This window comes from Pogoniulus pusillus, chromosome 12, assembly GCF_015220805.1.
Source record: "Pogoniulus pusillus isolate bPogPus1 chromosome 12, bPogPus1.pri, whole genome shotgun sequence".
Lineage (NCBI taxonomy): Eukaryota > Metazoa > Chordata > Aves > Piciformes > Lybiidae > Pogoniulus > Pogoniulus pusillus.
Genome location: NC_087275.1, coordinates 32,763,593 through 32,776,903, shown reverse-complemented (window position 1 = coordinate 32,776,903; position 13,311 = coordinate 32,763,593). Strand labels below are relative to the sequence as shown.

The 13,311-nt window shown below is 58.7% G+C and overlaps 2 protein-coding genes across 7 annotated transcripts in view; one reads left to right on the top strand and one right to left on the bottom strand.

Moving 5' to 3' along the window:
• Window positions 1–5,224, top strand: part of RAI2 (retinoic acid induced 2) — a 42,408-nt gene extending 37,184 nt beyond the window's left edge. Inside the window, exon 2 of the mRNA XM_064152076.1 lies at window positions 2,748–5,224. Coding sequence (XP_064008146.1) covers window positions 2,857–4,560 — 1,704 coding nt within the window. The 5' untranslated portion in view covers window positions 2,748–2,856 and the 3' untranslated portion in view covers window positions 4,561–5,224. The remainder of the gene's footprint in view (window positions 1–2,747) is intronic.
• Window positions 5,225–11,200: 5,976 nt separating this feature from the next.
• Window positions 11,201–13,311, bottom strand: part of SCML2 (Scm polycomb group protein like 2) — a 48,614-nt gene continuing 46,503 nt past the window's right edge. For all 6 annotated transcript variants that reach the window (XM_064152074.1, XM_064152070.1, XM_064152075.1 and 3 more), the window contains one exon: window positions 11,201–11,433. In XM_064152074.1, coding sequence (XP_064008144.1) covers window positions 11,308–11,433 — 126 coding nt within the window. In that variant the 3' untranslated portion in view covers window positions 11,201–11,307. The remainder of the gene's footprint in view (window positions 11,434–13,311) is intronic.

Sequence of the window (13,311 nt, the reverse complement as noted above, 5' to 3'; positions counted from 1 at the left end):
CCTGCCATGCCCAGGGACACCTCACACTAGAGCAGGCTGCACACAGCCTCAGCCAGCCTGGCCTCAAACACCTCCAGGGCTGAGGCTTCTACCACCTCCCTGGGCAGCCCCTGCCAGGCTCTCACCACCCTCATGCTGAACAACTTCTTCCTCACATCGAGGCTGAATCTCCCCACCTCCAGCTTTGCTCCATTCCCCCCACTCCTGACACTCCCTCACAGCCTCAAAAGTCCCTCCCCAGCTTTTTTGGAGCCCCCTGCAGATGCTGGAAGGCCACAAGAAGGTCCCCTGGGAGCCTCCTCTGCTCCAGCCTGCACAGCCCCAACTCTTTCAGGCTGTGCTCACAGCAGAGCTGCTGCAGCCTCTCAGCATCCTGGTGGCAGCTGAGTCTGAAACAAACCAACCAAACCCCCTCAGCCCTGTGAGTGTTTTCTGCGCCGATGTTTCAGGAGGTGATGAGCAAACCCCCGAGCTGCCCTCCTTAAGGCAGCAGCAGGAGAGGAGCAGCAATGACTCATCTGTTTACTTGGGGAAATAGAAGTCCTCTTGAAGAACTCCACTGCTGCTGCTGAATGTTCAGCCTTATACCCCACCAGCCTGCACTGCTCACTGCTGGCATCTCTCTGGTCTTGTGCTTGCCCCAGCATCTCGCTGCCAGATCCAAGGATTTACAGCTCTCAGGAGACACTTGGGAGATTTTCTGCCTCCTTGCCTTAGCCATTTGTTAGCCTTTGTTTGTGGTGGTGTTGGGTTGTGTTTTTCTTTCTCTCTCCCTTTCCTCTGCCCCCCTTTTTGCAGCCTTGCCAGGCCCACAAACACCAAGGTGAGCAAATCATTCCTGTGAGGGCCAAAGGCAGCAGAGCTGTTTGCCTGCTGCCAGGCACAGACGTGTCCCCAGGCTGGGGGCTCCTCACCCATCACATTGTGCAGTGGTGCTGCCCTCCCTGGCACCCCAACACCACTGTCCCTGCAGGTCTGGGTTAGAAGGGACCTCCAGAGCTCATCCAGTCCAACTCCCCCTGCATTCAGCAGGGACATCCTCCAGTACAGCAGGTTGCTCAGAGCCCTGCAGAATATCTCAAGGGCCTCAACCACCTCCCTTAGCAACCTGTTGCAACTCTCTTGCTGCACAACTTGTTCCTCACAGCCAAGCTCAGGCTGCTCTGCTCTCAGCTCAAACCACTGCCCTCATCCTGTCCCTGCAGGTTGCTCAGTGCCCTGTTGAACCTGACCTTGAATATCTCAAGGGCCTCAACCACCTTCCTGGGCAACCTGTTGCAACTCTCCTGCTGCACAACTTGTTCCTCACAGCCAAGCTCAGGCTGCTCTGCTCTCAGCTCAAACCATTGCCCTCCTCCTGTCCCTGCAGGCCTTTGCCAGCAGTCCCTCTGCAGCCTGCTTGCAGCCCCTGCAGCTCCTGGCAGGCTGCTCTGAGCTCTGCCTGGAGCCTTCTCCTCTGCAGGCTGCACCCCCCCAGCTGCCTCAGCCTGTGCTCACAGCAGAGCTGCTCCAACCCTTGGATCATCCTGGTGGCCTCCTCTGGTCCTGCTCCATGTCCCTGCTGTGTTAAGGGCTCTCAGGCGTGAGAAAGTGACTCACCCCCACTGGGCTGGCAGTGGCCAGAGGCAATGCAACAGGTTTTGCTCGCAGGGCCCAGGGCTGGAGGGTGGTGCCAGGTGAAGAGTGTGGAGTTGGGGTGTGCTGGTGCTTTCCCCTGGTAACAGCGTTGCAGCTGGAGGGGTTTCCATGGTGATGATTGCCATGGCAGGATGGGCGGCACACTTGGAGTGGCACGGGCGGTGCCAGGCGGAGTGGGCAGCCCCCAGCCCAAGTCTGCTGGCAGCAGAGATGCTTTATCCTTGCAGGTGAATGCGTGCACAGCACTACTCCTGTGCTGCTCTTCCTAGCAGGAGGAGGGAGTGGATGTGTCTGGGAAGCAGGCTGCAGAGTGGTCATTAGTGGCAGCCATCTCCGTGCCTTTCCAATTGCCGCCTGCTTGGTTGGGCTGGCAAAACAAACTGGAAGTGGCTTTGTTTTTGTCCTCCGTGTTGCCATTCTTCGTGCCTTTAAGGAACCCAGTGGCCGGTTCCCAGCGACTGCCCCTGCCACTGAACCAGGCAAGAGGTTTGGGTTTGGGTTAGCTCAGCTGCCGCCGCCTGCGCGCAGCCGTTGGGGAGGCGCCGTCCCCGGCGCTTGGCTTCGGTCGGTCCCTGCGGGATGCGAGAGGGACGAGCGCTGCGGAGACAGCATCGGGAACCATTTGCCCAGGGCAGAACATGTCTTAGCTGTGATATTTTTAGCCGTGTTTGTTTCGGGGCTTCTGTTGAGTGAAGCCAGCACACAGTCGCTGGGCGCTGCTGCGCGCCGCTGCGAGCTGAAGCTTTGTTTAGAAACGTGAAATGGATGGGCCTGAAGTCCTTCTCCCAGGCTCCGCACTCGGGGGGTGGGGGTGGCGGTTTTTATTGGCTGCACAGAGTCTTTGAGGCCTTTTAAATTATCTGTGTTTACTGCTAAATAGAAGTCCCTCCAAACTCTTGGCACAGCTGCGTGTCGTAGCCAGCATCTCTCTGCATCCCCGGCACTGCGCCGCGGAGCCATTGGGCTGATGCCTGCAAACGTTTAACAGCTTTTGGGGTGCTGCAGGGGTGGGGGTGGGTGGGAGGGGTGGTGGTCTTCAAAAGCAATGGCAAATGTTATTGTAAGGAGGTGATTGATGTGGTGCCTAAAACCTCTTTCTTGGCTCGCAGGCCAAATAATGCCGGTGCCGATGCTGCTGGCAGCCCGGAGCCGCCGCGGGTCCCGCTGACGGCGATGTAAGAGGCAGCAGCGCTGGCGGAGCCCGAGAAGCCCTGCGAGATGGAGGAGCTCTACAAGGACACCCCCAGCATCCCCATGGACGTCACCAGCTCGCCCTCGGCCATGGCCAACAACAAGCTGGAGAACGGCGTGGCGCAGCTGATAACGGCGGAGGCCTGGAACATCAACTCGGCCGACCTGATGAAGAAGGCTCTGTCGCCGCTGGTCACGGTCCCCGCGCCCTCCATCCTGACGCCGCCGGCCGAGTCGCAGAGCGGGGTGGCCCTAAAGGTCGCCGCCACGGTGCTGCAGCCCATCTGTCTGGGGGACAGCCCGGTCGTCCTGCCCATCCACCTGCAGGTGGCCGGCAGCGCCGCCCCGCAGATGCCAGCCGCCGCCGCCGCCTCCACCCCCTACGTGATGACCACGCAGGGCCCGGTGCCGCTGCCGGTGCTCCTGGAGCAGCACGTCTTCCAGCACCTCAACTCGCCGCTGGTGCTGCCGCCGGGCGCCGCCTGCCCCGCCAGCCCCCTGCACGCCGGCCTCTTCCCCGGCGCCACCGCTCCCGTCGGGCAGCCCCAGCTCCTGGACCCCAAGCCCTCCGGCCAGGCGCAGGAGCCGGTCCTGCCCCCCGTCTTTCAGACCCCGGGCTTCGCCGCCGTCCTGCAGGACCTGTTCCCCTCGCAGGGCACCCTGGGCTCTGCCCCTTGCCAGCCTCCCCCCGACTACGCCGGCCTGCCGCCCCAGGCCTTCAGCTCGCCCCTCTCGCCGCTGGTGCCCCCCGCCACGCTGCTGGTGCCCTACCCTGTCATCGTGCCCCTGCCCGTCCCCGTACCCATCCCCATCCCCGTACCCATCCCCGTGCCTCACGGCGCGGACACCAAGGTGGCCCCCGACCCGCCCAAGCAGCAGCAGCAGCCGCCGTCGCAGCCGCCGCCGCCGCCGCTCTTCACCCCGCACTCCTGCAAGGGCACCCAGACGCCGCTGGAGAAGGAGGAGACGAAGCCCTTCGACCTGCCGGTGCCGCGGGAGCTGCCGCAGCTGAGCCGCCACACCGTCATCAAGATGGGCGGCGAGAACGAAGCGCTCGACCTCTCCATGAAAGCGCCGCCCGCGCCCCGCAACGCCGAGCCGGCCCCGGCCCCGCCGCCGCTGCCCCTCGACGACGGCGGCGCTCTGGACCTGTCCCTCACCTCCTGCCGCAAGCCGGGAGGACCCCACGGGGAGGCGGCCGGCGCCGGCCCCGCCGCTTCTGCTACCGAGGTCGCTGCCCACCCAGCGCCGGACAAGCTCTCGCTGCCGGCCGCCCCCTTTGCCCCTTGCAAGTCGCAGGAGGCGCTGGGCAAGGCGGAGGGCAGGGTGCCGGGCGAGCTGCTGCGGCAGCCGCAGAAGTGGCTGGTGGAGCAGGCGGGCAGGGCCGGCTGCGAGCCCAAGGCCGGGAACAACATCGAGATCGTCAGCACCTCGCAGACAGCCAAAGTCATCGTCTCGGTGAAGGACGCCGTGCCCACCATCTTCTGCGGCAAGATCAAGGGCCTGTCGGGGGTGTCCACCAAAAACTTTTCCTTCAAAAGGGACCTGCCCCAGGACTCGGTGCTGCAGTGCTACGACGTGAAGAGCCCTCCCGAGCCCCGCGACAGCGCCGAAGCCCTCAGGAAACCGGTTAAAAACCGCAGCGTGAAGCTAAAGAAAATGAACTCCCCGGAGATCCACATCCTGCCCATCAAGAAGCAGCGGCTCGCTGCCTTCTTCCCCAGGAAGTGAATAAATTATGGCTTTGCAGAGGGTTAAGGTTATGATCAGAAGGAAGAAACGAAACAAACAAACAAAAAAAAAAAAGGACCCCAAAAAATTAATAAAAAAAAAAAAAAAGAAAAGGAAAAAAAAATGCACTTGGGTTTGAAACTCAAAACTTTTATCTTTGTAAGTTATTTGGGGGAGGGGAGGGAGAGGGGGGGGAAAAAAGGGGGAGAGGCTGGGAAGTGGAGTCCTAAGTTGGTTGTTTGGGTTGGGTTTGGTTTTTTTTTTTTTTTTTTTTGTTTCATTTTTTTTTCTTCTTCTTCCCTGTTTGTTTCGTTTCCTTATCACAATTTGACCTTTTGTTGTCGTTTGGGTTTGGGGTTCTTTTTGTTTTCTTTTGTTGCGTTTTTGGTTTTCTTTTGGTGGTGTTTTTTTTTTTTCCCCTCTCCCTCCCCCGTGGGAAACTGAATTAAAAAAAGAAAGAAAAAAAAAAAAAAAGCAAACCTATTTTTCAAGCAGATTGCACATTTTTTGCAGCTTTAATGGGGGGGGGGGGGGAGGGGGAGCAAGGGGACGAGTCAGAAGAAGGGGTTCAGAGCTATTTTCACTGCCATGAAGTGCTTTGATGATGTAATTCTTCGTAATGGTCAGAATGGAAGTTTCAGAAATAAATGTTTGTATGTGCTCATTGCAGGGGTTTTATTCTGGGGGAGGGGGGAGGGGAGAAGCCCTCTCTGAAGTCTGTAAAAGCTGACAACTGACTCCTCCTGGGCAGCCCGAAACGGTAAGACAAGAAGCAGCAGGGCTCAGAAAGCTCAGATGGCTCCAGGGCAGGAGCCGAGAGCTGCTCAAGGATGTGCCCGAAGCAGCTTCGGCGGCAGCGAGGGTGAGCGAAGCAGCACAGCCTGGCCTGCACCTGAGGCCAGCTGCATCCAGGCACAGCCCGCAGCAAGCTGCTTTAAAATGTGCAGTGATGGTGGCAGGAGCCTCAGGGAGAAAAGCCTCCACTCAGGCTGGAAGAACCTTAGAGCTCGATCATCTAAAGCAGCCTCCCTGCCCTGGGTAGGGGCACCACTCGACCAGCAGAAGTCCCTTGGTGGATGGGAGGAGAAGGACAAGACTCATTGGTTGCCCATCCTGATACAGGACTGAGCTGCTGGTGGTGTCTGTGATGGCTGAAACCTTAGAGATCATCTAAAGCAGCCTCCATGCCCTGGGCAGGAGCACCTCTCGACCAGCAGAAGTCCCTTGGAGGATGGGAGGAGAAGGACAAGACTCATTGGTTGCCCATCCTGATACAGGACCGAGCTGCTGGTGGTGTCTGTGATGGCTGAAACCACTGCAGACGCAGCAGCAGAGCCTGTGTAACATCATCCTTCAGCCCACACCAACGGAGCAGTGAGGAGGTCCCAGGGAAATCAAAGCTCTGGCAGGTGACAGCTTTGCAGACATGCACAGAAAGGAGCTGGAGGGGCACTTCTGGCTGGTGGCTTCTCAGCTGACCTGTAAAACCCACCCCATGGGCAGGACAGACCTGGGAGTAGCAGAGCAATTTGTGGTGGGTGCTGCCTGCTTTCTGTCTGTCCCTGGCACCTGGAGAAGCTCCTTTCTTCTTCCTATGCCAAATGATGTGTTCCCATCACCACACCACTGCTGGCTACAGAAATAAAGCCATTGTCAACCCAGCAGCTGGGTGCCCACTGCATGCCAACTCTACTTTCCTTCTCCTAGCTGGAGCCAAGACACTTTCAACTCTCCTCCTGGACAGCTTTGGGAAGTTACTGCAGTTGTTCATGGCCAGCAGGATGAGAGAGGAGATTCTGCCACCTTGCTCTAGTAAGACCTCTCCTGCAGTGCTGCATCCAGCTCTGGAGAGATTAACACAGGAAGGATGTGGACCTGATGGAGGGAGGCCAGAGGAGGCCACCAAGATGATCCAAGAGCTGGAGCAGCTCTGCCTTGAGGACAGACTGAGGGAGCTGGAGTGTGCAGCCTGCAGAGGAGAAGGCTCCAGGCAGAGCTCAGAGCTGCCTGCTAAGACCTGCAGGGGCTGCAAGCAGGCTGCAGAGGGACTGCTGGCAAAGGCCTGCAGGGACAGGAGGAGGGCAATGGTTTGAGCTGAGAGCAGAGCAGCCTGAGCTTGGCTGTGAGGAACAAGTTGTGCAGCAGGAGGCTGCTGCCACACTGCAACAGGTTGCCCAGGGAGGGAGCTGAGTGCCCATGGCTGGAGCTGTTGGAGGTGAGGCTGGGCAAGGCTGTGAGCAGCCTGCTCTGGGGAAGGATGTCCCTGCTGAGTGCAGGGCTTGGACTGGATGCCCTCTGGAGCTCCCTTCCAACCCAGCCCACTCTAAGGGAGCAGCTGTAGGGTCAGCAGCCTGATCCCATCCTGGGCACTGCTATCATGCCAAAATCTGCTGAAACGTTTGGTGCCAACAGACACCACTTTGCTCTTCAGACAATGCAGCTGCATGAGGAGGTCAGCAAAGGCATTTCTTGGGCTGAAGGACCTTTTGCTCAGGTAGCTAAGAGAGGCCTTGTACAGAAGCACAGTGCCAGATGCAGTCAGAGTCTTGCTTTTAAAGCCTCTTCTATTCCCCCCAGCCTGGCAGCAGTGACACTGTTTGGAGGAGTGTGAAGTGGTGACAGCTTCACCCAGCTTTACTTCTTCTGCCTCCCTTCTTAACAAGAGCTCCTGCTTTAACTGCAAGTCCTCTGCTGCTTGGTTTTGCTCCTTCCAAGAAGCAGAGCTGCTGAAATGTGTCATCTGCTTCCTGCAGCACAGAGGCTCAGGGTTTGCCATCCCTCGGCAGGCTCAGCCCAGTTGTCACTGCCCCACTCTTAGAATCATACAATCGTAGAACCAGGCAGGCAGGCAGAGAGCTCCAAGCTCCCCCAGCCCAACCTAGCACCCAGCCCTGCCCAACCAACCAGACCATGGCACTAAGTGCCCCAGCCAGGCTTGGCTGCAACACCTCCAGCCACAGCCACTCCACCACCTCCCTGGGCAGCCCATTCCAGTGCCAATCACTCTCTCTGACAACAACTTCCTAACAACATCCAGCCTAGACCTGCCCTGGCACAACTTGAGCCTCTGTCCCCTTCTTCTGCTGCTGCTGGCTGCCTGGCAGCAGAGCCCAACCCCACCTGGCTACAGCCTCCCTGCAGGCAGCTGCAGGCAGCAATGAGCTCTGCCCTCAGCCTCCTCTGCTGCAGGCTGCACCCCCCCAGCTCCCTCAGCCTCTCCTCACAGGGCTGTGCTCCAGGCCCCTCCCCAGCCTTGCTGCCCTGCTCCAAACACCTTCCAGCACCTCAGCAGCTCTCTGCAATGGAGGAGCCCAGAGCTGGACACAGCACTCCAGGGGTGGCCTGAGCAGTGCTGAGCACAGGGGTGGGCACAAGAACCTCCCTTGCCCTGCTGCCCACACTGCTCCTGAGCCAGCCCAGGATGCCATTGGCTCTGCTGCCCACCTGGGCACACTACTGCCTCCTCTGCAGCTCCTCTCTCCCACCACCCCCAGCTCCCTCTCTGCCTGCCTGCTCTCAGCCACTCTGGCCCCAGCCTGCAGTGCTGCTTGGGGTTGTTGTGGCCAAAGTGCAGAACCCTGCCCTTGGCCTTGTTCAGTCTCATCCCATGGCCTCTGCCCACCCATGCAGCCTAGTTTCAGGTGAGCCATTCCAGAGTGTCAAAACAACCTCCTGAAGAATGCCATCTTCCCCAGGGCTAGCCCAGATGATAGCCAAGGGAGGAGCTCCCCCCAGGAGCTGCTGTCCCTTGCATTCTGTGGCTGCCAGGAGCCTTCAGGAGAAGCTTCTGGGGTTAGTTTGGTTAATTTCAAGGAAACCACAGCTTGTGCTTCCCACACTGCTGGCCCACAGCTGCTGCAGTGCCCACCCTGCTTCCTGCCACCCTTGTGCAAGGATCTGCCCCTACAGCCCCCGCAGCAGTGGTGGGGAGGGGCACCCTGCCTCTGCAGAGCCCTGCTGCCAGCCTCACCGCACCTGCAACAGGGTGGGCACTGCCCGCAGCGATGCTGGCTGCAGCTCAGGAGCTTTCCCCTCCTCCTTGCTCAGCTCTGGTGCTCCCAGGTTTACTTCAGCACTCAGGCTACCTCCCAGCCTACTCGGGGCTGGTGGAACTGAATTTAGACCACAGGTCCCAGAAAGCCCAAGCACAGATGAGGTTTCAGTCAGCTGATGCCACTATGAACCCCCAGCAGCACCCCCACATGACAGCCAGTGCCCAGGGGTGGCTAGCTCAGCTTCAAGCCAGCTGGTACCAGTTGTAGAGGCAGAGCAGGCCACAGCCCTGCAGCTGCACCTTCCCCCCAGGCCACCACAAGCTGAAAGCAACCAAGAGCAGGCACCAAACGTCCTGGAGCCTCCTTTGCCTCGCCCACAGCTGGCCCTCCCCTGGCCTTATGGGGCTGCCTGCAGAAGGACCAAGCTGCCCAGTGCTGCTGGGCACCCTGCATGTGTCCCCCCCAGTGCTGAAGACACTCCACTGGCAGTGGAGGTACAGCACAGACTGGGCTCACCTGCCCCACCACCACCTGCAGCGTTCCCCACTGCTTCAACTGCACTGCCAGGAGGGACCTTCTGCACAGCATCTGCCCAGCCAGGCCTGGGGCAGCTCCTGCTCTCTGCCCTGCTACCCCTTCGTGGCTGAGCCATGGGAAGAGAAGCCACACACTGGCACCTCTCCTGATGCTTCATTCTGGTGGGCAACTGACACTGAGCAGAAACTGTTTGCCTCCCACCACCCCTTGTGTGCCAGGCAGGAGCCCCACATCCCACTGGCATGGGGGAGAAGTGGCCACAGAACAAGGTACTTAATTACACCAAGACTGAGCACTTCCTCCTCCTCCTCCTCCCTCCCTCCAGCAGCAATTAGAGATTTTTGTATATTGGGCCATTAATTTCCTGCAGGGCTACACTTTAACTGCTCCTGCTGCTCCTGTGTGGTGATCTATGGAGCTTCCTTGGCTGCTGACTGCTAATGGAGACATTAAAAGCTCCTGTGAAGCTGAAGGGAAAGGCATTAAGGCAGAATGGCAGCAGGAGGATGTTTCACAGTGATAGGTACATGCAAGGTAGAGGAGCAGAGAGAGGAGAGCCCTGCAGACCCTTGATGACTCCAAGCTTTGGCTTGGATTTTGGGTGTGGGCTTTTAGTACTGGAATTCTACAATCCCAGCCTGATAATCACACTTTACACAAGCTTATATTTCTATTAAGCTCTCTCCTCCACCACCCTTCTCTCCTCCCCACACCTCCACCCTCCCTAAATCCATATGGCTACTCCCTTTCTGGAAATCCAGAACAATATCCCAGAGCATGACTGGGCAATCTGATGATGACTGAGTCCAGCAGCAGTGAGCTGGCAGATCAAGCTAGGAGCAGCTGTGCAGCTGCTGGAGGGTAGAAGAGCCCTGCAGAGGGATCTAGCCAGGCTGGATGGGAGGGCAGAGGCCATGGGATGAGACTGAACAAGGCCAAGGGCAGGGTTCTGCACTTTGGCCACAACAACCCCAAGCAGCACTGCAGGCTGGGGCCAGAGTGGCTGAGAGCAGGCAGGCAGAGAGGGAGCTGGGGGTGCTGGGAGAGAGGAGCTGCAGAGGAGGCAGCAGTGCCCAGGTGGGCAGCAGAGCCAATGGCATCCTGGGCTGGCTCAGGAGCAGTGTGGGCAGCAGGACAAGGGAGGTTCTTGTGCCCACCCCTGTGCTCAGCACTGCTCAGGCCACCCCTGGAGTGCTGTGTCCAGCTCTGGGCTCCTCCATTGCAGAGAGCTGCTGAGGTGCTGGAAGGTGTTTGGAGCAGGGCAGCAAGGCTGGGGAGGGGCCTGGAGCACAGCCCTGTGAGGAGAGGCTGAGGGAGCTGGGGGGGTGCAGCCTGCAGCAGAGGAGGCTCAGGGCAGAGCTGATTGCTGCCTGCAGCTGCCTGCAGGGAGGCTGTAGCCAGGTGGGGTTGGGCTCTGCTGCCAGGCAGCCAGCAGCAGAAGAAGGGGACAGAGTCTGAAGCTGTGCCAGGGCAGGTCTAGGCTGGATGTTGTTAGGAAGTTGTTGTCAGAGAGAGTGATTGGCACTGGAATGGGCTGCCCAGGGAGGTGGTGGAGTGGCCATGGCTGGAGGTGTTGCAGCCAAGCCTGGCTGGGGCACTGAGTGCCATGGTCTGGTTGGTTGGGCAGGGCTGGGTGCTAGGTTGGGCTGGGGGAGCTTGGAGCTCTCTGCCAGCCTGCCTGGTTCTATGATTCTCTGACTCATGGGAGGGCAGAACCCAGGCTCCCCCAGGGAGATGAGCTGATCTCTTCCCCACTTCTCTCCCCACAACACAAGCTCACAGCCAGCCCCACCAAGGCCACCAGCACCTGCTGCTGCTTGATTATTCTGCTTTGGGATTCAGCTTGGTTTGGCTCTGAAGAGCAGCCCCTGGGCTGCAGCCTGTACCACGAGCACACATCTCAGGGTTCAGAGAGCACTGGCACCCAACCTCCAGGTGGTTCCTGCATTCCCTCTGGGATCAAATATCCCTTCCCTGCCCACTGCTGAGGCAGTTTGCAAGCCAGCAAGAATCTGACACAGAATTCCTTTCCCCCACCCCCAATCTTTAAACCTTTTTGTTTTCTTCACATTTTGAGAGCACTTTGAACAACAAAAAAGAGCCCCACAAAAAATAGAGATGATTTATAGCAACAAAAGAGCTGCAGACAATGGCTGCCAACCTGAGAGCTTAGTGTGAGAGCCACACACACCTCCTGCTGAGGTTCCTCCACTGGTCAGTACTTCCCTTGCTTAAGTCTTTCAATGTGGTAGCAGAGCTTGAGGGCAGGCCCCAGCTTCAGTCCCATGTATTTCATCACCATGTCACTCCTCAGCAAGAGCAGTGCCTTCCCATCGATCTCCTGCAGCAAGGGGGAGAGGACAAAACACAAGCACACACAGCTGCTTCAGCAGGCTGCATGGCAGAGCTGGAGAGTGAGGTCTGCTTCTCTAAGTGCTGGTAAAAACAGCTCAGCTGTTAGGCTTGGAAGGGACCACAAGGACCATCTAGTGCCAAGAGAGAGATTCAGAGATTCAAAGAGTGGCTTGGGTTGGAAGGGATCCCCCCCAGACTGCCCTGCCAGGCCACTTCCCACTCACCCAGGGTGCTCAAGGTTCCACCCAGTCTGACCTTCAACACCTCCAGGGAGGCTGTGGAGCACAGCAGGACAAGGGAGGTTCTTGTGCCCACCCCTGTGCTCAGCACTGCTCAGGCTGCCCCTGCAGTGCTGTGTCCAGTTCTGGGCTCCTCCATTGCAGAGAGCTGCTGAGGTGCTGGAAGGTGTTTGGAGCAGGGCAGCAAGGCTGGGGAGGGGCCTGGAGCACAGCCCTGTGAGGAGAGGCTGAGGGAGCTGGGGGGGTGCAGCCTGCAGCAGAGGAGGCTCAGGGCAGAGCTCATTGCTGCCTGCAGCTGCCTGCAGGGAGGCTGTAGCCAGGTGGGGTTGGGCTCTGCTGCCAGGCAGCCAGCACCAGAAGAAGGGGACAGAGGCTGAAGCTGTGCCAGGGCAGGTCTAGACTGGATGTTAGGAGAAAGTTGTTGTCAGAGAGAGTGATTGGCCCTGGAATGGGCTGCCCAGGGAGGTGGTGGAGTGGCTGTGGCTGGAGGTGTTGCAGCCAAGCCTGGCTGGGGCACTGAGCGCCATGGTGTGGTTGGTTGGGCAGGGCTGGGGGCTAGGTTGGGCTGGGGGAGCTGTGAGCTCTCTGCCAACCTGGGTGATTCTGTGATTTGCAGTAGCAAGGGAAGAAGAGGTTCAAGAAGTGTTGGCAGTGTTCTGGCTGCTTTAGTTGTACCTGCTCTTAACTCAGCTCTGCCCTAAGGCAGCTTTAAGACCATTTAGACAAATTGGATATTAGGACAAAAATGTCTTTGCTGCAAGAGTGGTCAGGCACTGGAAAAGACTGCCCAGGGGAGCTGGTGGAGTCCCAGCACTTGGAAAGTGTGGACAGGGACACTTCAGACATGGTTTAATGGCCCTGCTGGTGCCAGACTGAGGACTGCACTCGATGACCTCAGAGGTCTTCCCCGAAGGCAACGATTCTGTGATTGTAAATCCAATTTTCAGTCTCCCTCTGATACCTGAGTAGAGCTGAGCTCATTCTGCCTTCAGTTTCAGAGTGGTAGACACAGAAGCTGTGCTTGGATTAACAAGACAAAATAATGCAGTCAAAGTCTTGCAGAGACTGCCCAGACCCCCCCCCAGGTAGTAGAGGGACACAGTGCATGGGAATCCACAGGGTAGTGATGGCCTGGGGGTGGAGAGAGGGTGACAGCTACAGAGCCTGAGCCTGGATAGAACCACAGAACCAGTCAGGGTTGGAAGGGAGCACAAGGATCAGGCAGTGCCAACCCCCTGCCATGCCCAGGGACACCCTACCCTAGAGCAGGCTGCACACAGCCTCAGCCAGCCTGGCCTCAAACACCTCCAGCCATGGGGCCTCAACCACCTCCCTGGGCAACCCCTGCCAGGCTCTCACCACTCTCCTGCTCAACAACTTCCTCCTCACCTCCAGCCTCACTCTCCCCACCTCCACCTTTGCTCCATTCTCCCCACTCCTGACACTCCCCCACAGCCTCAAAAGTCCCTCCCCAGCTTTTTTGGAGCCCCCTGCAGATGCTGGAAGGCCACAAGAAGGTCCCCTGGGAGCCTCCTCTGCTCCAGCCTGCACAGCCCCAACTCTTTCAGGCTGTGCTCACAGCAGAGCTGCTGCAGCCTCTCAGCATCCTCCTGGCCCTGCTCTGG